Raw genomic sequence first — 25,397 nt, 5'->3', positions numbered from 1 at the left:
ACAGGTCTCCCTATTACGATCGGCTCCGTTACTCTGCCCCCCACGTCTGAGCTTCCACCCACGGGCTCTGACTCTGCCTCGGGAGCCGGCACAGAGGGAGCCAGGACCCTTGCTCCTGAGAACGTGCTCCTCCGAGGACAGCGCTACTCCCTGAAGCCCACTGTGACAGCAGCGCTGCAAGCTCCAGCGCGGGGAGAAGGAATCGGAGCTTCTGGAAGAAGAACTACATTGGAGCCCGCGGCGAGGAAGGAGGAGAGCCTGAAGGCAGGTGCTCTCAGTGACGCTCCTGGAAAGGTGGGAGGGGGAGCCCTCGTACCTCGTCGCAGATGTGCAGCGAGAAGATGACGGAGAGGATGCCGGTGGACGGGTACCGCCCGTGGCCCTGCAGCCAGCTGTCGAAGACGTACTTGATGAAGGCCGGGTGGTAGATGAGGATCTGCGAGGGGAGGACAGAGGCCTTCGTGAGCACTGCACAGGACGCCGAGCACCCGTCAGGTGCCCCCGCTGCTGGGGCCTCGGGGGACAGAGCCGTGAACGGAACCGGGAGCCCTGCACTCGTGGGCCTTACATCTAGTGGGAAGGACGGGCAGTAGCCTAACCCCGGGGCCAAAGGATGCTAAGACACAACTACAGAAACATAGAGAGAAATTAAGCAGAGGAGACAAGAAAGCACTGGAGGGGAGGAGGCTCCCTGAGAAGGAGACTTCCGAGGAACATCTAAATCAGGCCACCGAGATTCCGGGAAATAGCATGAGGTGGGGACGGGATCGCTCCGGTCACACTGCAGGAAACACATGCACCGAGACACCTGTCCTGCCGGCGATGGGCCTGAACGGTCTCCACGCCCCGACATGGCCCCATGTGCTCGCCTTTCCTCTGCTCGTGTGACAGATGAGGAAACCGAGCTCAGAGAGGCTAAGCCGTGGGCCCGGCGTCACACAGCCAGGCTGGCCATGCCGGGAGGTGTGTGGTATCAGACCAGCTGCCGTGAGGACAGCGAAGGGCACTTCTCAAGCAGGAGAGGGTGAGCATGCACGTCTAGGAAGCCTGACCCCAGCCCCCAGGAAGAGACTGGAGCTGAGGACCATGCGGGTGTCTGGTGAACAGTTCATCGCTCAACTCGGCCTCAAGCGACTGCCGTCTGGGAGGCTCCCCCCTCCACCCACTCAGCCCTACAGGGATTCCCATGTGGCTTCTCCCCCAGGCGGTGCACTCCAGTGCGAACAGCAGGTGCTGGGGGCGCAGGGAGCGCTCCAGTTCCAGCCACACCATGAACTGCCTGTGGGGTCCTGAGCACGTTACTTGACCTCTCTGACCCTCATCTCGACATCTAAAAAAGCACAGTGTGTGCAACGGACACGTGTGGTGGACACGTCACGACTTTCATCCTCCGGCCCCTTGCCCAGGTCTTGGCCAACCCCCTTCCGGGGAGGAAGGGCCAGGGAGGCAGGAGGTGAGGTCTGGCTTTGAGAAGCTCACCCCTGTGCAGCTCTGATTCTAAATGCAGCCACATCAGCACCCCTGGAAGGCCGGTTAAAGCCCAGGTTACTGGGCCGTCCCCTCCCTGTAGAGTTTCTGATGCAGTCGAGTCGGTCTGGGGTAGGCCTGAGTATGTGTATCTGCAACAGTATATCCCGGTGACGCCGCTGGTCGGGGGCCCCCACTTGGGAGAGGCTTTGCCAGGGTTTGTCTGTCGAGCCGGGAAGCTGCATGGAGGCCTCCGCCCGCCCAGGGGCCCAAAGGCTCTCTACAGCCGAGTGCTGGCAGAGGGGAGAGGTGGTGCTCTCTGTCACCAAACTGGTGACACAGGACAGGACAAGCTCACAGGACAAGGGACCTCAGCCTCGACTTACCTTATCCTTTTTCACTTTGATCTTTGCAGGAACAGGAACATAGGTGCTGCAGGCAGAGAAAGAGCAGGTGGTTAATATGGGAGGGGGCGGAGGGGACCGAGGGGGCCAGGCCGCAGCGCTTGGGGCTGACCCTGGGGAGGGAGGTAGAGACGCCACTTCCAGCCCTGGCCTGTCCTCCTGCAGCAGTGGCTCATTAAGGACACCAGAGGGCACTCGTGGCTCACTCAAGAATTTTCTATATCTATAAAAAATATGTATATATACATAAAATGTATATACAATATACATATGTATATTGTACATATATGTATATATATAATATATATGCTTTTTTATTGAAGTTCGATTTGCCAACACATAGTATAACACCCAGTGCTCATCCTAAGAATATTTTTTTTTAAATGCCATATTTTCCCCCAGAAAGGTGAAGACCAGGGGACTGGCTCCAAGCAAGCCTGAAGGAGCCTGATGGAGCACAGCTCAAAGGATGAAGGATGAGCCCCACAAAGGCCCCCTCCCATCTGCAACGTTACGTGTGCCCCAAGGTGCAGATGTAAACGCCTTACGTGGGATCTACTGGGGCAATTCATGCTCCCGACCCTGTGGGACGAGGTGGGAGGAGAGGGCAGCTGAGCTCAGGCCTGGCCCGCTCCTCCCCTGCCTGAGCCTGCATCCCTCACTGCCCTTCTGAGGGGGTGGCCCCAGACTCCTGCACCCGAGGCCATCAGGCTTGGCCGGGCCCCGGACCAGGAGGCTGCTGGCCATCTGGACAGTGAATCCGTTTCTTTTCAGGAAGAATAAGGGACCTAGGGCTGAGACCGAGGCCCAGCCTGGCTCCCAAGCTTGGGCAGCATGGTCGGGCGGGCCTCTGTGTCCTCCCAGGGAGGAGGGAGGCGAGAGGCACAAACCGTGGAGGAATGCAAGGAGACGGCATGTGCCCAGTACCCAGTGGGGTGCCTGGAACAGAAGAACCGCTCAGGTGAGCCCCCCACTCTTGGGGCAGCTCACAAGGACTCAGGCCGGGGGCGCTGGGCCTCCCTGCCTGCTTCCAGTGCAATCTGGGGCTATTTTTAGAGCTCCCAAGGTGGAGGGCTGTCAGCCTCGGGATGCACGGCAAAAACAAAGCAGATCTGTCATGTGCAGAGTCCTTTCTGGGGAGGGGGGGTGTCCCTCGTCCCGAGGAGTTTCCAGTAAGCCCTAGAGCCTATTCTGGAGTCGTGAGGAGGGGGGGAAGGTCAAAGCTTTCAGGGTGTTAGCAGCAGAGGAAGGGACCAGGAGTCGCTGCAGGCTGGGTGGCAGCCTGCGGACTGCGGGGCTGGTGCATTCCAGAAGGAAGTCCAGCGGGGGAGGCATCCTGGTGCGGGCACTGCATGGTGGGGGCACGGAGGACCGGTGAGGGCGTGGGAGCTCTCCACCCCGGGGACTCACTGAGAGATGGTGCCTGTGGTGGTGGCACTGACCACCCACTCCAGGTCGGTGGTCTTGAAGGGCACCAGGACCATGCTGACATTCTCCGCCAGCTCCCTGAAGCTCTCGGGGTACACCAGGTGGTGGGTGGTCTTGCTCCCGACGTCCATCTCGAAGCCCGCTGTGGGGGCCTTGTTCATCCTGGGAGGGAAGGACAGCGGGACACGCATCGCATCACGTCGCAAGGGGGCGGCTTCGATGGAGACTATCAGGACACAGCTCAAATGCTCTTGCTGCTTTCCATCTCTCACGCGCTCTGGAGCGAGCCTGACCGTGGCCACTCCTGCTGACCTACTGTGCGCAAGGCCCCGTCCTGGCCAAGAGGCGCGCCTCGTTACACCCGAATGATGACTGCGCCCGGGAGGTATTCTCTGGTCCTATTATATGATGGGAGAGATCTGAACGGCAAGAATTAGTCCCAGGACACGGAGCTGGCAAGTGTGCAGCCTTGTACTCAGGTCTGTCTGACCTGGGACCCGATGCTTTCCCTCCCCCACGGATGTTCCTGCCGCACGCCGGGCACACGGAGGCTCCGAGAAGCCGGGCAAGAGCAGTCTAAGGACATAAACGCAGAGATCGCGGACAGGAGACTATTCTAGAAGGCACCTGGGGAGCAGCGGCCTCACTGCCGACTGAACAGCGTGGAGATTATAAGAAACCCAGGATACACCTCTTCCCGGGGACACTATTCTCCTTGGTGACAGGGAAATGCATTTACGTTAAAAGCACATAGTTTTATTACAGCCTAGGTTGCAAAATGGGGCTGAATTTTAAAGATCAAACAAGGGTCTGCAACTGCCTCTTGCCCTCCCTCCAGGCCTCTCTGTGCAAAGGTCCCGACCCGCTGGCTTCCTCCCGTGTATGGTCTCCCATCAGGGTCCAGAGAGGCACTGCTGGTCTACCTCCTTCCTATGATGGACAGATGGGGAAACTGAGGCCCACAGCGCCCCTGAGCCCCCAAGGTCCGAAGGGGAGTCTAGGCCTGTTAGGACTGGGTTTTGCCCTCCTGGCCCTGAGCCCAGGCGCCTCCCGCGGCTCCGAGGGGCTCCAGGCGCTCACCTGAGCACGAAGTCGTGGCTGTCGATCTGAGGCCCGTACCAGGACTCTCGGAGGTTGCCAGAGTTGCCCACGACAGCGCAGCGCCGGCAGCCCACCGACCTCTTCTCCAGCAGGGGGTCCACGTTCCCGGGCACCACCTGGAACAGCTCCCTGATGGTATCGTTCAAGTTGTTGGGTTGCTTCTCCCGCTGGAGCCTCTGCGGGCGGAGGGTGGAAGGAGAAAGGTCAGCCGGGCTGTGCTGCCTCTGGCCGGGGCCCCTGAGCCCCCTCCCTGGGCCCCCTTCCCCGGTATCTTCCTTTCTGCAAGGCGCCGGAGGCCCCAGGAGGCTCAGCCAGCCACCTCCCCGCCGGTCCAGAAGCCCAGGGCCCACTCCAGGAGATGGGAGAGAGCTCCCTCACTCATTCTGCAAAGGCTTATTGAGCACCTACTATGTGCTAGCTCCTTCATCAGCCGGAGGCAATGACATCGGGTGATAGGAGAAGGGTCAGGTGACTTATGAGCCCACCTCCCTGCTTCTGCTCCCTCCATCCTCCTGCCCCCGCCACTGCTCCCAGGGGACCACTGGGCTCCAGCAAGACCAAAAAACCAGCCCTTTGCTGGATGCACAAGGCCTCCGATGTCTGCCTGGCAAACTGTTTTCATCCTCGAAGGCCTAGCTCCGGACTTCCCACCTCCTCACTCATGGTAAAACCTGGAGACATTTCCTAAGCAGTTATCACCTCTGACCTCATTGCCGTGCCGCAGCGTCTATACCACACCACATCTGTACTGTGGACGAGGAGGATGCTCTGGGGCCCGGGCTGGCTGAACCACAGGTCCCAAATCCCAAACCAGGATTTGAACCCAGGCTTTTAGAAACCCACCTCAAAGTCTCTCCCACAATACTGCCCCCATCTCACACCCTTGGAACCTTGACCTTTCAGAAAGCCCAGTCCCTGGGGTTGGAGGGGCCGGGATGGGGATGGGGGTCAGGGGTGGGGAGGGTGGCTGTGGGGTGAGTCTTACTAGCCTCTCCCAGCCCCCTGCCCAGGGCTGAGTGGCTGAGGAAAGAAAGGAGAGCCTAGGGCCTGCTTTGACCACCGTCCAGGAGATTCGTGATGGGGTCTATGGGGAGATCCAGAAGCAGGCAGCCCCCTGCCGCCGGCCCTGAGATGGAAGGAATCAGGTCTCCGAAGGAGAGGCCCACCAGGAGTTCCAGGTGGCTCCTCTAGTTAAAACCCCCAGCATCTCCTCCGTACGTGTCATGAGAGAGCCACAGGGGACAAGAGCTGGACCACTCACCACCACCCCCCAGGAGGCTTATCATAAATTAAAAAGAGAGAGAGAGAGAAATAACGAGTGTTGGGGGAGGATGTAGAGATCCTGGAACCTCATGCATTGCTGGTGGGCACATCAGATGCTGTGGCCGCCGTGGAAAACACACACAAGTACATCCTCGGAAGGACGGAAAGCGGGGTTCTCGTACGCCCGTGTTCACAGGAGCAGGGTCCGCCGCAGCCAAGAGGCGGAAGCGACCCAGTACCTGTCTACTGGCAGGTGAATGGATAAGACAAGTGCGGAACATCATTCCATCATAAAAAAGGGAATTCCAGGGGCCCCTGGGTTGGCTCTGTCGGTAAAGCATCTGCCTTCGGCTCAGGACACGACCCCCGAGTCCTGGGATGGGGCCCTGTGTTGGGCTCCCTGCTCAGCGGGGAATCTGCTTCTCCCTCTCCCTCTGCGCCTCCCCATCCCCACCCCCAAGCTCCTGATTTCTCTCTCTCTCTCTAACAAATAAATGAATAAAATCCTTAAAAAAGGGGGGGGGGATTCTGATCCATACTACAGCATGGATGGGCCTTGGAAACATGTTTTGTGACAGCAGCCAGACACAGGAGGACAAATGTTGTAGGATTCCACTATATGGGGTCCCCTAGAGGAGTCGAATCCACAGAGGGTAGGCGGCTGCCAGGGCCCGAGGGAGGGCTAAGGGGAGGGAGTTAGGGTTTAATAGGGCAGGGTTTGGGGCGCCCGATGCTGGCTCTAGAGGGTGGTGTTGGTTACACAACCCTGTGAATATCCTTCCTGCCACCGAATCGTACACTTAACAAATGGTCAAGATGGTAAATATTAGGTTATGTACATTTTAACACAATAAAACAGAACAATCCCCAGATTAAACACCTGCTTCCGATAAGATCTCCTGGGCCGGCTCCAAGCTCCCGGGTGGGCAGTCACCCAGGACCTCGTTGACTCAAAGAGCCTGACCCCGGAGGTCTGGACTGAGCCCAAGATCCTGCGCTTCCAACGGGGTCCCTGGGGGCGATGCTGCTGCTGGTGTGGGTAGGGAGGGAGCCACGGCCACGCTGTCCTGCAGGAACCTCCGCGGAGGTCCCCACCCAGGACAGGGCCCTGTGAGCCCAGCACCGTGAGGACACACTCAGGGCTGGGGTCCTCACCCTGCGCCTTTACCTCATGGGAGTCTGGCACTGTCCCTGGGATTAAGGAGGGACACGGCATCCTCTGGCCGGTGCTCAGCAGTATTTACTGAGCACCTAGTACATCGCCGAGGCCCCGGGGTCTGAAGTCTTGAGGGGCGCCCAGGGGACGTGACTGGGGAGCGCGAGCAAAGCAGTGTCTTCGCCCGGCTATTACTGACTCACTCATCTTTAATGGCTCATTTCAGAAAAAAAAACTCAGTTCATTTTATAAGGAAATCTCCCATCCTGACCACAAGTGGAAAGTGAGGATTACTTGGCAGAAGCAAAAAAAAAAAAAAAAAAAAATGCACGAAACAATGAAAACAAGACAACGTTGCTGGGTTCCCGCTCGCGCTGTTGCTCGCCCGGGCAAGCTGTCCACTCTTTGCTGGAAGGAAGACCGGCAGGTGCGGGAGGGACGCGGAACCAAACGGGTCGGATTAAGGTCCTTGCGACTGCAAACACAGCAAGAGAATTGAGAGCGGACTCACTTCCACGCCCTGGGACGCGAGCGTCTTCTCAACGCCGGGCCCTGGCCTCCCCGAGCATGGCTTTGGATCTGCGGTCCTGCCTCGCCGGCAGGGGTGGACACGGGCCCAGCGAGTCTGGGAAGGGCTGCGCCACCGGGCGCCTTTGCATCCACACAGGAACTGGGGTGGGAAAGCCCAGCGGGGGTTCTGCAGCTCTGAATCCTCAACCCCCCACCTGCTCACTGCTGCGGCCGTGCCCCTGCGCCCGGGGAAGGGACGCTCCCATTGCCCTGACTTTTGCAAGTGATGGTAAAAGCATCACCAGGCTGCTAACTCGCGCACGCGAGAGGATGCTGAGAAGTTCAAAAACACCCTCCCCCTCCCTCCCCCTCTCACTCTTGCAGGGGAGCGTCCAAGTATCCCCCTTTGTATACAGTCGGTGCTCTGTAAGTGCCTGCCAACTGGGGGCTGGGGGCTCCATGAGGCTGTCCTGTGACTTAGGGCAGGGCGGGGAAGCAGGTGTGGGGTCCGCTCCACCGGGCTGGGGCCAGGGGGGCACACGTCGCGGGCACCCTCACTCGGGGCACAGACACTGAATGCTTCGTTCACTGCCCCTGCACTTCGCCCGACGGCACGGGGGAGCCGGCGGGTGTGAACTGCGGCACAGACCGTCCAGCCTGGAGGCACAACTTCCGGCCTCCTGACGCCCCTGGAAAGAGGTACCCTTTCCCCCCTCCTACCCTTCCTCTCTTCTCCGCCCAGGGAACCTTGCTCCTCCTTCCAAATCCAGCTTGCCCCGCGGCTCCCGTCTCGGGGGGGGGGCTTCGCAACTCCCAAGGCATCTCAGTCCCTTAGACTCCAGCTCCCCACAGCTCCGGCTCTGACCCGCACCCCCTCCCGGCCTCCCTTCTGGGGTCCAGGGGAAGGGAGGCCAGCGTGCTGGGTCCCAGGCCCGGCTCCTCACAGGTGGCTGAGTGGCCTGTCTTCCCTGGGCTGAGTGTCCCCTCGCACAGATGGCAGGAGCACCCGACTCTAGTCGTCTGGGGCAGAGTGAGTCCAGGGAGTCAGGGCCTCCCTCCCCTGTCACGAGGCACCAGCCACCTTCAGCTGGTTCTCCTCCAGCTGAGCCCCTGGCAGCCGCCCCCACCCCCCAGCCTCTGAGCATCTGAAAGGCAAGGGCTCCACGTTTGGGGTCTGGGGTCCTGGGTCCGGATCTGCCGACGAGATGGTCCCGGCTGTGAGGGGGCCTGCACGCAGCGCTGTGATGCATCCTGGAATGCACAGGGTGATGTTGACCTCACACACCCTGTGCTCCAACCAGAGAACAGGAATACTTGTCCAATACGGGGTCCTGATTCTTTCCTCCAAACACGTGGGCGGGGGGCGCCTGGGTGGCTCAGTCGGTGAAGCGTCTGCCTTCAGCTCGGGCCATGATCCCACACTCCCCAGCATCGAGCTCCACATCGGGGCTCCCGTTCAGCTTCTCCCTCTCCCTCTGCCCCTCCCCCTGCTCCTTCTCTCTCTCTCTCTTTCTCAAATTAAAAAAAAAAAAAAAAAAAAAAAACGACCTGTGGCCTCCGTGTTGTCCAGGAACTTAAGAAGCCGTACAGCCCTGCTCCTTTCTATTGATTTCTACTGGTGAGGGCTCTCTCCCCGCCACCACCCATCCCTTCCAAGTGGCCACGAAGGGCTGAGCTGCAGGGAAGAAGGGGTGCAGCTAAGGGCTGCAGGTGGGGACACGGGAGGGCAATTTGATAACATCCCAACAGTCGCTTAGAAAAACGTTCAGGGGCAGCCCGGGTGGCTCAGCGGTTTAGCACCACCTCCGGCCCAGGGCGTGATCCTGGAGACCTGGGATCGAGTCCCACGTCGGGCTCCCTGCATGGAGCCTGCTTCTCCCTCTGCCTGTGTCTCTGCCTCTGTGTGTGTGTGTGTGTGTGTGTGTGTGTGTGTGTGTGTCTCCCATGAATAAATAAATAAAATCTTTGAAAAAAAAAAGAAAAGAAAAACGTTCAGCCTTGGATAAGCACTGTTTGGGGGGGGGGTGGGCACAGGGAGAAGAAATTCATTCAGACTTGCCCATTCAGCCGGCAAAAATAAATACAAGTAAAAACTAATGCTTGCAAAAAAAAAAAAAAAAAAACTAACGCTTGCAGGGGTGCAGAGAAGCGGGTGGCTGGCGGGGCAGCTGTGACAGCCTCAATCTGAGACTCAGCCAGATGAACAGGTTCCTCAAAAGCAAGACCTAGAAAGTCAGGAGCAAAACCCAGGCACCGTGATGCACGGTGATGCCAAGTCCTAATTCCTGAGCCTTCTAAGGCACAGAGCGTGTCCTGTGAAGACGCAGGTATAGCAAGAAACGGATTTTTTTTTTTTCTTAGACCTTTTTCTCCATCCTGGGCTAAGCCAGCCTGAGAGGTTTAGGAACTGCCCTCCCCGAAGACCTTTGGGAAGGAAGCCGGTGAGTACTGTCCTGCTACCCACTCTAGAAGTTTCTCATCATCACTTCTAGGTACTGAGGGTGAGATCGGGTGGCTGCTTAGAGCAAATCACTTCTCTTAACCGAGTTTTCACTCCTCTATCCCAGTGGTTATGGAGGCAATTCCGCGACCCCTCGTCCCCCCGCCAGGGTCACCTGCCATTATCTGGAGACATTTTGGTTCTTACAGCTGGGAGGTGAGGGGAGGGTGCCAGCGTTTGAGGGGTAGAGACCAGGGATGCTGCTAATACACATCCTACAACGTGCAGGACAGCCCCACACACAGAAGATGACTCCGAGGGTCAAGAGCGCGAGGTTGAAACCCTGCCCTAATCCTGGTCAAGCATGGGCCACTTCAGCAGACACTGGAATCTTCCAGGGGCTGAAGGCCTGGCCTGTTGTGGCCCGTCACCCCAGGAATCGCACCCTGAGGTGCTGCTCAGCACGGCCCTAGTGAACCAAGACTCAGCCCGGGCATTCCGGTTCACTTCTCCTGAGTCACTGTAGACTCTTCTCAGCTGTTCCAAGGACCGTAAGCTCCCAGAGCACAAGAGATGCTTAGAGAATCGTGGACTGGGAAAGCCGGCCTCTTGCAGGAAGGCCCCCCTGGTTTTCTCAGCCTACAGGCAACTCTCTGTACTTCTTAACATGATATATGAAGAACTTCATGAGCCACGACAACGGCCTCATGGCTCGCACCCCACTCCTCGCTCCCATTCCCCTCGCTCCCAGGACGCCCTACCTCTCCAGCAACCACGCAGGCCTTTCTCATGCCTCCAGGCCGATACACAAACCAGCCCTTCTGCCTGGAGACCCCCCGTCTACTCCCCACCTGGACCACCTCTCTGAGTCCCTTATGATGAGCTATGCCACTATCTCCCCCGGGAAGCCCTCTCCGAGAGCCCCGGCCCCAGCCCCAGGGTTGGGTTCTGGGCCTCTGCACCTGCTGTGCCGCTTCCCCAGCAGCACCTATCACCCTGGCGTGTGGCTGTCTGTCTCCTCCCCTCTCACTGCCCCCTGCAACCCCCAAGAAAGGGAAGGTTGCCTTTTCGGTCTCAGTCTATTGGTGTTTGGCATATAGTAGGTGCTCAATAAATCTGAGAGGCATAAATTATGTCTTACTCCCCTCCGCTCCCTTTTGGGGTTCAGCAACCAGAATAACCTCTCAAACCACTAGATCAGATCACAGGACTCCCTTCAGATTCACAGTGGCTTGCTGTCGCACACAGAACAGACCCAATGCCCCACCATGGGTGCTGCCCACTGCCAGGCCCACTGCTCCTCCAATACACCCCAGCAGGGGCCACCCCGGGGCTCCTAGGCTGGGTGCCACCATGACCTGTAGCACATTCTCCGGATCCTCCCACCGCCGATGCCTCCTCTACCTCTGGGTTTTAGTTCAAGTCTTGTCTCCTCAGAGACCTTCCCTGATGGCCCCATGTTCAGAGGTCCCTGACCCCAGCTTCTCTCTATCACAAACCTCATCTGACCTTCCCCAAGGCATTTCCACCTGAGCCTGTCTTCTTGGTTTCTTAACTCTCTCTCTCTGCCGGTTCCATGAGGGTAAGGACCTTGTCTCTTTTTTGCATCTCAACATCTGCAGTGAGTGGAGCCAGTAGCCTCCACAAAGGTAGGTCCAAGCCCCAACTCCCGGAACCTGTGAATGGGACCTTGTGGGAAAGGCACTTTACAGAGACTGTTGAGTTAAGGATCTGAAGATGGGGGGACCTCAGTGACTCAGTGGTTGAGCATCTGTCTGCTTTGGCTCGAGGAGTGATCTCGGGGTCCTGGGATGGAGTCCTGCATCAGGCTCCCTGCAGGGAGCCTGCTTCTCCCTCTGCCTGTGTCTCTGCCTCTTTCTGTGTCCTCATGAATAAATAAATAAAATCTTAAAAAAAAAAAAAAAAGGATCTCGAGATGAGATCACCTAGAATTTAGGGCGCCCTGAACGAAGTAACTGGTGGCCTTGCACAGAAAGGCAGAGAGAGACCAGAGACGCAGAGAGACCCAGAAGAGAGGGTCAGGTGGGGATGGAGGCAGAGCCTGGCGTGATGCGTCTGTTGTTTCAAGGCACCCAGTCTGCGGCAGTCGGCTCCAGCAGACCCCACAAACGAACACGGAGCGCTCTGCACTGATTTACATGTAGCAGATCCTCGATAAATCATTGTTGAACGAATGAATGCAGGCCAATATCCCAAATCTGGCTAAGCGCCCGGCAGGGCCCCAGGTGCAACCCTCCCCGCACTCCGCACGCCCGCCCCGCTGGGCCCCAGCCCCACACCCAGCCCCGGCTCTCACCAGCCACCAGCTGTAGGTGTCCTCCTCCAAGAGCGCGTTCTGGGCGGTCAGCAGCGGCTGCATGGACCGGTTGAACCTCTCATCGAACCAGGCCGAGACCCTCTGCTGCCCGATGCAGTGGGCACAGGTGCAAGGCCTGTGAGTGTATTTCATGAACTTCTTAAAGTTCTCCGAGAGCTCGACAACCATCTGCTTGGGAAACCAGGTGGTGGTCACCATGGTGTGGGAGTAATTCAGGAAGAAGGAGGTGAGGAAGATGAAGAGGACGAGGAGGGTGAGCACTTTGAGAGTCCTCTTTCTCATGGTCACCATCTCTGCTCTCTGGATGGGCGCCTCCCGGGGCTGGCGGGGCTGGAGGAAATCACGCCTGGTAGATGGGGAATTTGGAACAAAATTCCCAGAGACGAAAGGCTTGGTCACAGGGTGAGGCAGGGACTCGCAGGGGGACCTCCAGACCTGCTACAGCCGACCTCACTCCCGCCAGGTGATGGCCACACCGGTACACTGGACATCACCCTGTGGTGGTCAGAGGCTAAGTGGACCCCTCGGGGAGGGGGGCTGACGCTTCTCGCATATAATTGGTCTTTTCAGGAAACAAGCAGGCTGCTTTGTGAGCAGTCCTGAAACATCGGGCAATGTCTCTTGAAGCTTTAATCAAACTTAATAAAATGACTGCCTTTGCCATCCAAAGGGGTTGAGGGGTAATTAATCTTGGTGACAGGGCAAGGACTCTCGGGGGTGAGGGGAGGACCTCGGAGGAAGGGTCACAGTGCAGGATAGAGGGGAGCTGTCTTTGCCACTCTTCCTCCGGAAAAGGGTGATGTGTGATGACGCTTAATTAGAAGCGGTCTTTCCCATGCTGTCACCAGGGATGTGCAGGTAAGCAGCCCGCCCGATGAAGGCACTGAGGGTTGTCTGTCTGCACAGAAAAGGAGGAGGAAAACAGGATGAAATTCTATTAGTTTGCTCTAAAACACCATTTCCCTCTCACCACCTCCTCCAGGATGAGCTCCGTCAGCTTCTGCTCTGGGGTCAGGCCAATGCGGTGGGTGGCAATGGACCATCTCTTTACCCTCTTGGGCCTTGGTGTGTGCGTGTCTATACTGGGATGTCAACACCCATTCTGCAAGGTTGCTAAGGGACAGAGGAGTCGCCCCACCGTCTCTCCCCAGACCAAAACCTGGTACATTTAAGCGTTCAACCGAAGTCTGTGGAATGAGTCAAGCGTGCACGTAGGGTGCAATGCACAGAGATGGCTCAGCACAGGCCAAGGACATGCTACTTTCTTTCTCCGTCACTCCCTTTTGGGGTTTGAATTCCATCAAGGACTGTACGCTTCTGCCCACCTCAGCCCTCAAACTCTGCCAATTAGCCTCGGGCCTCCGGAGTAGGCTTGAGATGGCGCAGGTGCAGGTTCCGGTTTACCAGATGTATGGTCTTGGGAAGTCGGGTCAATCTTCCTCTGTAAAATGGGAAAACAACACCTCCACTTACAAATGGTTATAAAGATAAGACAAGATGCTACATGCCGAGCTTCTGGGATCTATTGGGCAATTGCTAAGCTTTTCCTCTATCAATGCATGAATAAATATTCTTGGGTGATCCACTAAAAACCAGATGTGATGGTAAAAACCATCCATGTACAGCGACTTCCCGCAGCCGTCCTCCCTGCATACTGCCAGCCTGATTGGGGTTCCCTGTTTTGTGCTCAGAATAAACTGAGATTCAAGGAGGTGAAATGACTTGCCCAAGGTCATGGGGAAAGGGGGAAGCAGGACCTGAATCCCAATCCACGGGCCTCTGATTCCCTGTGCCTGGAGGGGCTCTGCTCTGGAAGCGACACCCTGTCTGTCACGGGTCTACAGTAAGAAGAAGATAGAGAAGGGGGGGGTGGGAGGGTATATTTCCATCAAAGAAAGCAAACAGGGACTCCTCAGATGCCTGCCACATGAGCCCCCCGCCCCCCCAGACTGCACTGGCTTTGTGGTGGTCACATCTCTTCACATGAGCATGACGACTCTGGTCTTTGCTCGGAATGTGTCTCTCATCCCCGACCTAATCACTGCCCTGTCAATTCGTTCCCATCCTTGATATGTAGATGTCCATGAGCAGGATCCATTTTTTTTTTTTTCTAGGAAAGTGACAGTTGAAGGGTTATTGATTGCCTTTTGGTAGGAAAGCGGGAGGAGGGGGCAGGGCGCGGGGAGGGGATGCTTAAAAATCACATTAACGTGGCTGGCAGAGATTCCCCGCCCTCTCGGACCTGGGACGGGTATGTGCACTGATTCATCCAATCACACTTCTGAAACCCCTGACTTGCGGGGAGGGCAGAGACTTTATTCTGCTCTGGCTGTTTGGTCTGACATACAAAAGTCAGGCCATTTCAGCAGCTCATGTGGAAGAGGGGACAGCTGAACAGAGCTGAGACAAGTGGTGCTGAATCCCTGATCTAGCCATACCTGCAGCCCACGCGACACCTCAACTTTTCAATAACATGAGATACTAATACATCTCTTTTATTGTGTAAAGCAGATTACTCATAACTGAAAGCAATGTGACTGACCCCAGGCTGACCCCACTGTGCAGAAAGCCCATCCCACCCTGCTAGACTCTTACTCATTCTTCAGGGATCAGCAGGTGCTCCCGTCTGGAGGAAGGCCTGCCCACTCCTGGCAGGAGCAGGGCCCCCTCCTGGCTTCCACAGTATCATGGTTCTGCTCCACCTGCACTGTTTACACTTATCTATCTCCTCCCTGGGCTGGGAGCTCCGTGGGCATAGGAACTCCATCTCAGTCATGGTTGGGCCCCTGTCCCCTGGCGCACGGATGGCATGAAGGAATGAGGAAAGGCAAGGACCAACAGGTCAGAGGAGCGATCTGAGCAGAAAAGCAAAGCCCAAGAGTCAGAAGACTCTGATTCTCAGGCTGTCCCACCCATTCTCTGTGTGACTGTGAACAAGTCACCTGCTCTCTTTGAACCATTTCTTCACCTGGAAAATGGGGGTGATAACACAGGTTTTGTCCACTTTTCTGGGCCATCAACCAGGCAAAGTCTGTCGGATCATCTGGTTCACTCACTACGTTATTTCCTAGGGCCTGGCGATGTGCCAGGCTCTGGGACAGGGGGTTGGGACACATCGTGAAAGAGTCTAAGGTGGGAGCTTCCTAGGCACCTGCAACGCCCTGGTGGCTTTGGGAGAAAGGAGGCCGGTACCCCTGGATCGACGTGAAGGAGAGAAGCAGGCATGTGTGGGGTGGGGTGGAAGCCGTTGACAAGACTAAGTTTGCTCTGAATGACATGGGGACCCGCTGCAGGGTCTGAGCAGAGGAGCGACACATTCTCACTGCATTTGTCTTGGTGACGAGCACGGCCCAGGATGCTCTCACTGACTCTGTACCCTGGTGCCAAGGGCAGAGCCAAGGTCGCTTAAATAGAGCTGCTGAACCACGCGGACCAAATAAAATCCTGAACGAGAGGTCAGGTGCCCGGCGACGCCTGGCTCCATGAGGGAGGTCCTCGTGGTCTACGCTGATGCTGGGGTGGGCTGAGAGGGCAAGGCTGGGCTGCAGAAGCAGGGGAACCCCAACACCCTCCTCCCGTCCACGCAGCACGTCCCAGCAGCCACGTCTCGGAGGCCAGAGCACGTGTTTGGATCCCACCTCCCGGCAGGGGCTTCCGTGCTGGTATCAATTAGTGCTTTCCGAAGCCCTGGCATAAGCTGCAGTGGAAAAGCGAGAACACCCTTCCACCCCCTTCCCTGGCCCCGGGGAAGAAACGAGGAATGCGTGACCTTGCTGTGCTCCAGTAAGCGACGCAGCCTGCGACACACGGGGGAGTGCCAGCCCGGCTCCCGGACATGGGACCTAAAGCCAAGATGCCAAGTGTGCAGTGAGGGAGGCCGGCCACCCCCCCTCCCTGAAAAAAAAAAAACAGGGTGTGGGGAGAACACAGCTCCCCGTCCCACCTGCAGAGTGGCTGTCCTCTGCAGCCACACACTGGGGACAAACCATTCCCTGTTTCTCGTGCTCTGCGGACACTGCACTTGTTACAGATGGAAGGTTCACGGCCAGCCTGCGTGGTGCAAGTCTATGGGTGCCAGTGCCAACGGCACTTGCTCACTTCGCATCTCCGTGCGACACTTTGGTGATTCTCCCAATACTTTTGACTTTTTCATTACTACATTTGCTAAGACGATCTGCGACCGGTGATTATGATGGGCTGAAAGCTCAGATGATGGTTAGCACTCTTCCACAAAGAGGTATTTTCAAATTAAGGTATCTATCTTGATTCTTTTTTTTTTTTTTTAAGATTTCATTCATTTATTCATGAGAGACACAGAGAGAGAGGCAGAGACACAGGCAGAGGGAGAAGCAGGCTCCTTGCAGGGAGCCCGATGTGCGACTCGATCCCGGGACCCCGGGGTCATGCCCTGAGCCGAAGGCAGACACTCAACCACTGAGCCACCCAGGCATCCCTCTATCTTGATTCTTAAAGATATAAAATGCTATTGCACATTGAATAGACTCCTATGGTATACATGCAACTCTTGTCGGCACTGGGAAACCAGGAAATTCATTTGACTCACTGCGTTACCACCGCCACCTTCACCGCGGCGGTCTGGGACCCGGCCCACGCTATCTCCAAGGTACGCCTCTCCTGGAGGAGGCACCAGAGAATGCCAGTGACACACTAGCGGGGTGACCCGCACGGTGTCAAAGCACGTTCGTGCCCTTTCAAGGACCCAGAACGTCAAGATTTCTCTAAAAGTGGGTCCCTAACAAAGATAAACCCGCCTGGCAATGGGGAGACGCTGCTAATGACCAGCCACTGACAGATGAGACGTTTGAAAGGCTTGGAACACCAGGTGGGTGAACAGTACGGGTTTCTGAACGTGTAGTTCACGCCTGTCCGAGTGCACGCTTCTCCCCAGGCTGGGATGCCCTCCTCGGCCTCTGCACGAGGGTTGCTGGTAACATCAGCGCGTCTAATGAAGAGGGGCTGCAACCGTCCTCCGTGTGATCCTCACACCGACGGGGCAAAATGGATAATTATGCTTATTTCTCTGACGTAGGAAACTGCGGCTCAGAGAAGGCAAGTGACTTCTCTAAGGTCACACAGCAAGATGGTGACAGAGCCAGCACTCTGACCCAGGCTTCTGATTCCCTCTTCCAGATCTTTTTTTTTTTTTTTTTTAAGGATTTTATTTATTTGAGACAGAGAGCAAGAGAGAGAGAGAGAGCACAAGCAACAGGGGGAGGGGCACAGGGAGAGGGAGAAGCAGGCTCCCCACTGAGCAGGGAGCCCAATGTGGGATCCCGAGACCATGACCTGAGTCAAAGACAGACAGACACCCAACCGACTGAGCCACCCAGGCTGTCTCTCCTGGATCCTTCTAGGTGCCAATACCTAACATGCTATTTCATTAATAGCTGCTCTCATCTTCATTATCTTGTCATTTTCCTGTCATTCCTTTGGGCTTGAAATCTGTCATCTTAACAATTTCTTGAGGTGGATACTACCCTGTTCACATCCTCCTTCGCTGTGCATTAAGGTATTACATTCATTTGAATTATTGCATTTTTCAGTTCTAGAATTTCCATCTGAGCAAAATTTTTATAAGCGCTAGGTCATTGCAGCTGACATTCCCCATCTTGTCCATCTTCCTGCAAGTATTCATCACAGTTAAAGACGATGTCTGCACTTTGTGACGTTTGGATAACCTGTGGGTCTATTTCTATTGTCTATTTTCTCTCTTTATCTCTCTTGGATCACTTGGTTCTGTCTCCTGGCACGCCTGGTAATGGTGCATACTGTGTGTGCCAAAAGCGCAGAGGCTCCGGAGCGGGCCGTCCTTACTCAGAGGGGAACGCGTGCCTCCTGGCGGGCAGGCAGGGCACAGGCATGTTACTTTGATCCAGGTGGTGACCGGAATGACTGGGGCCACGCTTCAGTGTTCAGTGACTGGTTCTTTCTGGCTTGCCCCCACTTACAGCCCTTCTCAAAGGGTAGCTGGGATGCCCACCAAGGCGCCTCCTCCTTGCATGCTCTCAGCTCCGATTCCTGCCTCCCCTGCACCGTGAGGTTATCAAAAGCTGGGTCTGGCCTCTTCGTCTCTCAGCTGCTATTCGCAGCTCGGTTTCTCAGGCTCTGCTCCCAAGCAGCTGGAATACTGGCAGATGCTTCGGAAGGAAGAAGGGGTGCAGAATCATCCCTTGTTTTCTCTGTGGTTCCCTTTGCTCTAGGTTCTTGGTTGCTTAGATTTGGGCTGACCCTGAGTTCTATTTTTTTTTTTTTAAGATTTTATTTATTTATTTGAGAGAGAGAGACAGAGCACAAGCATGGAGAGGAGCAGAAGGAGAGGGAGAAGCAGACTCTTCGCTGAGCAGGGAGCTGGACACAGGGCTCAATCCCAGGACCCTGAGATCATGACATGAGCTGAAGGCAGATGCTTAACCACCTGAGCCACCTAGCTGCCCCCTGAGTTCTATTTTTAATTTTTATTTAATTTGCTTTATTCCCAGCCATGTGAGATGGCCCCACACCAAGCTGCTGCTCTCTGCTTGCTTCTGGAGCCTCCTACGAGTCAGCACATCCTTCAAGCAGGAAGGCAGCAGGAGTAGCGGGGTCAGCCCATCCATCTCCCTCCTCCCAGGGATCTTCACCTCTCAAGTGCTAGCTGCCTTGGCTGTTCTCTTAATGCCTCCAAAGAGCTGGATTTCTAGCTCATTCAGCTTTAATAGTCCTTGCTAGGAGAAATGGTCCACAAGCCTCTGCCACTGCTGGAAGTGGAGGCCACAGTGCATTTCCTCTGCCTCTCTAGATGCCTGGTGCCTGGCACAGAGTCCTGGGTGTGTTAGGAGCTTGGAAAAATCTGGAGAAGAGGGCGGGGCCCAGAGAAGCCCCAGAGGTGCCATGCAAATCAAATCTCTTCACACCAAGCCAAACGAGCAGATGGTGGGAGGGAAGGCAGCAAATCAACAGGCAGAGGGCCGCAGCTGCAGCCCTTGGTCTGCCACCAGCTCCCCGCCCCCGGCTCCATCTGCTTTCACTTTGCCTCAACACACACATCAGCTTCAGGACACACAGCGAGGACGACTTCCCAGCTCAACCCACCCCGAGAACACGATGAGTAGTTACGGGGATTTAGCATCCATGAGCCTTCCTTCCGATCATTGAAAACCGGGTCCCACTATGTCCTGGCTGCTTCACATGGTGGCCCAGGGTGGCACGGAGTCAGAACAGACTGGTCAAGGGCTCCAGGCTTTCTAGCAAAGAAGATCCATTCTTCCCTGAACTGCTCTCCAGCCCTGGCCTGTTCACCGGACACCTGGAACCCACCTAATCTGCTTCTATGAGGCACCTGCTAGTGGGTCATGGTCAACAGTTGTCGGAAGAGAAAATGGCACAGAGGGACCCGGGTTCAAGTCCCAATTCCTCCCATTTCTGGCTCTGTGCTCATGGGAAAGGTGCTTCATTGCTCTGATACTGGCTCCTGAATCCAAGAAGTGGGACTACTAGGGTCCACATGGAGGGTTGTGGTGGGTTAAAAAGATCTGCACAGAAGCGACCAGCCAATCTTTGGCACAGAGTTGGCCCATTATAATGTCAATTCTCTGTCCTCCCCAAGGTCCAGGCCCTCATTAAAAAAAAAAAAAATCCAACAGAACCCCTGACTTGCCTTCCTAGCAATTATTTAAAAGAACAAATGAGGGGCGTCTAGGTGGTTCTGTCGGTTTAGGGTCTGCCTTCAACTTGGGTCACCATCCCACAGTCCTTGGATGGAGTCCCACATCGGGCTCCCTGCTCAGCGGGGAGTCTGCTTCTCCCTCTGCTTCTGTCCCCCCACCCCCTACCACCTGTGCTCTCCCTCTAGCTCTGCTTTCTCTCAAATACATAAATAAAATTAAAAAAAAAAAAAGAACACATGAAATCAGACATGAAAGAACCACCGAGGGGTGTTATGAAAATGATGATCCCAACTTGCTCCATTACCTGCTTCCATCCCTTGAGGGACTGGACTGCTTCTGGTACTACTGGCCATGACCTCTGAGAGCCTGCAGGTCAAGTGGCCCAAATTCTCTGTGCAAAGGTTAGTGCTCAGCGTATCAACCTTGCCTGCACATGAGCGCATTAGGGCATCCTCCTGTTTCTTGCTGCTTCCAAGGCCTCCTGGGCTGGATAGTTTACTGGAGCGAGGACTCTTCCCTGCCTCCTCTGTGTCCTCTCCTCTACGTTAGGGTCTGAAAGTCTGGAATCCACATTTCCCAGCTTCCCCTGCCCTTAGGGCTCTGGAGCCAATAATCGATGGACAGCCAAAAGGGAGGCAGGGCTGTCCTCTCTCTCACGGCGGTGGAGGCGGTGGCATGGTCAGAGCATCAGACCCAGAACCACCTGCCTCCCTCACCTTCGGGCTGGCTTTTGCACTGGCTTCCTGTAATTTCCTGGCCTCTGGACCTCGGCCTCCAGCAGTAGGACAAGGACTCCCCTCTTGCCACCTTTCCAACAACTTTGCAAGCACCAGATCCCCTGAATCAAATCCTGCTGCTTAAAGTTTCTGCCTCAGTTTCTTTGTCCACAGCATGGGGATAAGAAGGGGACCTACCTCCCTGGGTTGGAGCAAGAAGAACGTGAGGCCGTGGAAGTCAAGTGTGTGGAGCAGAATTCGGCACATCCCAAGTGCTCCCTAAGCATTATTACTGCAGTGGGTTCTGTTTTCTCACATGGAGCCCAACACCTTCACCCTTACCTTTCAGCCCTATTTCTTTTTCTTTCTTTCTTTTTTTTTTTTTCTTAGAATTTATTTATTTATTCATGAGAGACCCAGAAAGAGAAGCAGAGACATAGGCAGAGGGAGAAGCAGGCTCCATGCAGGGAGCCTGATGTGGGACCCAGGACCCCAGAATCACAACCTGAGCCAAAGGTGGACACTCAATCCCTGAGCCACCCAGGGGCCCCTCAGCCCCATTTCTTCTGGCAGATGTAGAGGTTGAGCTCAGAGAGGGGAAATGACTTGTTCACTGACAAGAGATGGGGCGCCAGCGTTGAGAGGAGGCCCAGGCCTCAGATTCCAAGACGTGCCTGGCTCTGTTCACGCAGCTGCCCCTGGCGTGGCTATTTGCACGCTCGCTTCCCATGGAAGGAGTTCAGGAGGCGTCTGAGCCTACACAGAGCAAGAGCCAGCAGAGGCAGAGGTGGAGAGGTCTGGGAGCTGGTCCAGCTGCTGCAGCCAGGGGTGAGGCCCTGCAGAACAATCCGAAGGCCGGGAGTCCCTGGCAGTGTGATCCTGGGGATGGTACGTGGGCCGCCTGAGCCTCGAGTCCCTGGTCTATATAAATACGGGGTCGAAACCACCCTTGCCCCTGAGGTGGCTGTAGGGCTGTAGGTACTCCATTGACAGTAAGTAGGGTGTTCTCTCTGGCAGGCCCTATTCTAAGCAGTAGATCCAGTTGCTGGAGCCCCATGACAGGTACCGGGGATCACCTCCATCTTTCAGAGGCAGGAACAGAGGCCCCATGGAGTTCCCTGCCCGAGACCCTCCGCTGGCAGGTGATGAAGAGGGGTTGCAGGTGAGACAGAGGCCAGAGGGTGGTGTCCAGGGGCCCTCCCTGCTCTGAGCCTGGCATCTGAGCTGCAGGAGAGGTGAGGAGCCCCACTGGCCAGTACTGATGGGACCAGCAGGGGCCCCAGCTCAGGCCCTCCCTGCTTGTCTGGCTCGGTCCCCGGTGGGCTCCCTCCAGCTCAGCTCCACCCACTCTGAGTCAGCCACAAAGCTGGCAGCCGTAACCCCACGCCCCAGCCCAGACCTGGACGCCCTCAGTGCCTCGCTGCTCCCCAGGAGTGGGGGAGGGGGGACAGGCCAGCCATGCTGCAATCGGACCCTGTTCCCAGCCCAAAACATCACCGAAGAGAAACCCAGCCACGGTGAGGTGAGGCCTGAGAGGAGTTCCCCAGGCCGCAGGGTAAATAGGGGTGACAGGCTCCCCTGACACTGCAGAGTGGGGAGCAGCTTCTCTCCTTCCAGAGTAAAAATTGGGTTTCTGATTAACCCAGCCAGCGGGTGTGCTGACCCTGGGGCCTCTCTCCTTCCTGAGCCTCCCAGGGGACAGGGGACGAAGGACACAGCCCCCACACTGGGGTGGCAACCCCGCAATTGGCAGTGACACGGAGCCACCTCAGGACTTTAGGTCAGTCCGCATCTCTGGGCCTCCTCTACAATGAGATGACAATGCCAGCCCGTGCTCACCCCAGACTCAGTTACGAGGAAAAAATTTGGGACGCCCGGGTGGCTCAGCAGCTGAGCGTCTGCCTTTGGCTCAGGGCGTGACCCCCGGTCCTGAGATTGAGTCCCACATCGGGCTCCCTGCAAGGAGCCTGTTTCTCCCTCTGCCTGTGTCTCTACCTCTCTATGTGTCTCTTGTTAATAAATAAATAAAAACTTTAAAAAAGAGAGAGAGAGAGAGAGAGAAATTAATGCATACGTGGTTAGCACGGACGGTCACTTTCCAAACAGACTATAACATGTAGCCTCCATGTTATAAAAATGTCACCTAGAACACTGAATATATATAATATGCATGAGAATCAGTGCTGAGGGTGTGTGGATATACAAAGTGTCCAGAACGATCCTGACCTTCAGGAAACGAGAGCTGTTATCGACATTAATATTGGGGACATCTCACCTCGCCCCGGCATCAGCGTACATCTGAGAAACTAGGAAGCGGGTGTACGCACTGGGGGGTAGGGGCAGGGTTCAGAATGAAGGCGAGGCCTGTGCGAAGCAGAACACTCGTCACGCGCAGTTGCCGTGCACCAGGTGGACACCTCACTGATTTGCACCCCGCCACTCCCTCCACGGATTCCCTCTCCCTTTGATTCTCTTACACGACGATTACGGGGCACCTGCTGTGCAGCAGCCGCTCTGTCAAGCGCTGCACAAAACAACAGTTAGAGAAAGTAGATGACCTTCATCCTTGCCCTCAGGAAACTTAACCTAACAGAGTCGGGGCAGAGGCTGAGATGATTCAGGAATCACACGAAGAATTAAGAAAGGCTGAGACGGATCACATCCATGAGTCAACTCGGCTAGGCCATGGCACCCGGATGCTTGGTCAAACGCTAGTCTAGGTGTGGCCGTGAAGGCATTTTTATAGATGTGGTTGCCATGAAGTAAAGAAGATTATCGGGGATCCCTGGGTGGCGCAGCGGTTTAGTGCCTGCCTTTGGCCCAGGGTGTGATCCTGGAGACCAGGGATCGAGTCCCGCATCCGGCTCCTGGCATGGAGCCTGCTTATCCCCCTGCCTGCGTCTCTGCCTCCCTCTCTCTTTCTATGTCTATCATGAATAAATAAATAAAAATCTTAAAAAAAAAAAAAAAAAGATTATCCTCCAAAATGTGGGTGGGCCTCATCTAATTAGTTGAAGGCCCTAGGTGCAAAGGAAACAGGCTTCCAGGCTTCCTTCCAGGAGAGGGAATTGTGTCTCAGCACCGTAACAGAGAACTCGAATCCTGCCTGAGTCTACAGCCTGCCATCCAGCCCTATGGATTTTGAAGTTGCCAGTCCCACAACACTTAAGCCAATTCCTGAATATGTGTACGCCTATTCTGTAGGGTCCGTTTCCCTCGAGAACCCTGACTGATAACGGCCACCTGCAGTGCCACAGGGAAGTGGGCATGGGCCGCAGCTGGCAAGTGTCCCCAGGAAGTGGTAATGGCCTGAGGTCTGCACGACGGATGGGTCACGGGGCAGAAAAGACGAGCCTCCGGGCCGGCTGCTGGTGCAAAAACGGCAAAAACGGGTGAAGAGTGGGTGAGTCCGAAGGAACTGAAAGACAGAAGGCCAAGCCCAGCAGAACCCCAGAGAGAAAGATGCAAAATGGAGCTGGAGGGCGGGCTGGGCCACACCCTGGGGGCCACAGCAAGCCCCTGGCAGGGTGTGACACGGTGAGGTTTCCAAGTCAGGCTCAGGGAGGTCATGGCCTGCCTGGGCCACGCTGCTGGGACGCAAAGTCAGGGCCCCCAGAAGGGCACCTCCCACGGCACCACCTCTCCTGGCCCTGCTGTCGAGGAGCCCTGAACGTGTGCACCGGAGCCTTCCTGGGGCAGCGGGGGTGTTCAGGTGGGGAGCTGGGCATCTGGGCTTTCCCTCCGTCTTTCCCGCCTTGCTCCGTGTCCCGGGCTGACCTTAGGGCCTGCATCAATGGGCTCCCACCCTGGGGGGCTTGCGGTGGGTGTGGCCCATGGGAACGCAGGTGGGAGACTGGAGAGAAAGGGGACAGAGGCTGGGGGCTCCCGCCCGTCCCTACATACACTGGTCAGTCCCAGGGTCTTAGTGACATCTCTGACCTCATCCTCTCACCTAATTAGCCCTAGGGCTAGAGACACTCACAATTTCCATCCTCAGGGATGGGCTGGTCCCCGTGGTTTCTCTACCCCCCTGCTCAGGCCCACATGGAGCGCACCACCTGCATCCTGCCGAGGAGCACAGGTGGCCCGTGGGCCCCTCCTGTTGCAGGCAGCAGGCCTGGAGGTGTGCCCTGTACCTCTAGGAACAGCCCTGGCAGGCTCCGGCGATTCCCATGAAGAGCTGGTCCGGGCCAGCTGGATGCCCAGAGCCCTGGCTCCCCTCCCACCTCGGGGAGCTGATCTTTCTGGAATCTTCCCAACTGCTGCCCAGGAACTCACCCCTCAGGAGGTTTTCCACTGGGATGGTCTATGGCAGGGACAGAGCCAGAGGCTCCCCCCCTGGGCTCCCCTGGGGGTCCGGGCTCACCACCTTCCAGGTCCCAATAGGAGGCACTCTAATGAGCCCGAGCCCCAGACTCCCCGGGTGACAACCTCCAGCCGCCTCCCTGGCGCTGCCTCCTACGGGCCGTGCAGCTCATGCAGGCGAGCCACCGGGCAAGACCCCTGCAGCCCGTGGCTGCTCCAGGGGGTGACTGTGGCTGACCCCCCACCCACTCCGGAGCCCCTCTCTGCCACGGATTCACCTGCCTCTCCCGTTACTGGCCCTCTGACTCCTGCTAGGCTTCGATATCAAGCTGTCAGAGACAATCCTCGTCGTTTTGCCAGCAGACAAAGGCCCATAGAGTATCTCTAACCAGCTCTGTGGCCACAGGTGGGGGCCCTTCCGTATCTGGGGATGGCTTTGCAGCCTCAACCGCCTCCCCATCTTATCCGTGCAGAGTTGGCCAATCCGGCAGTGTCAGTATCTGGCACGTTCTTGTGCAAGGTGCCCAGGGGATCTTTGGGGCAGGTACCCTTCATTCTGCTCTGAGGGGGGCGAGGTAGCTGGGCTCTGAGAGGAGGCTACA

General features: G+C 56.4%; 1 protein-coding gene across 6 annotated transcripts in view; it reads right to left on the bottom strand.

Moving 5' to 3' along the window:
* The window catches only part of ST3GAL1 (ST3 beta-galactoside alpha-2,3-sialyltransferase 1), a 95,884-nt gene that overhangs the window by 6,026 nt on the left and 64,461 nt on the right, over nucleotides 1–25,397 (bottom strand). For 5 of the 6 annotated variants that reach the window (XM_041769658.1, XM_041769655.1, XM_041769661.1 and 2 more), the window contains 6 exons: nucleotides 13,433–13,548; nucleotides 12,087–13,005; nucleotides 4,380–4,576; nucleotides 3,282–3,461; nucleotides 1,854–1,899; nucleotides 317–436 (listed from right to left, as the gene is read on the bottom strand). In XM_041769658.1, coding sequence (XP_041625592.1) covers nucleotides 317–436; nucleotides 1,854–1,899; nucleotides 3,282–3,461; nucleotides 4,380–4,576; nucleotides 12,087–12,398 — 855 coding nt within the window. In that variant the 5' untranslated portion in view covers nucleotides 12,399–13,005; nucleotides 13,433–13,548. Of the gene's footprint in view, nucleotides 1–316; nucleotides 437–1,853; nucleotides 1,900–3,281; nucleotides 3,462–4,379; nucleotides 4,577–12,086; nucleotides 13,006–13,147; nucleotides 13,151–13,432; nucleotides 13,549–25,397 lie in introns of all 6 variants that reach the window. The other variant, XM_041769656.1, reaches the window with a different exon arrangement.

The sequence above is a fragment of the Vulpes lagopus genome, chromosome 9 (assembly GCF_018345385.1).
Source record: "Vulpes lagopus strain Blue_001 chromosome 9, ASM1834538v1, whole genome shotgun sequence".
Lineage (NCBI taxonomy): Eukaryota > Metazoa > Chordata > Mammalia > Carnivora > Canidae > Vulpes > Vulpes lagopus.
Note: the sequence above shows the minus strand (reverse complement) of the source record. Positions and strands in the feature narration are given on the sequence as shown.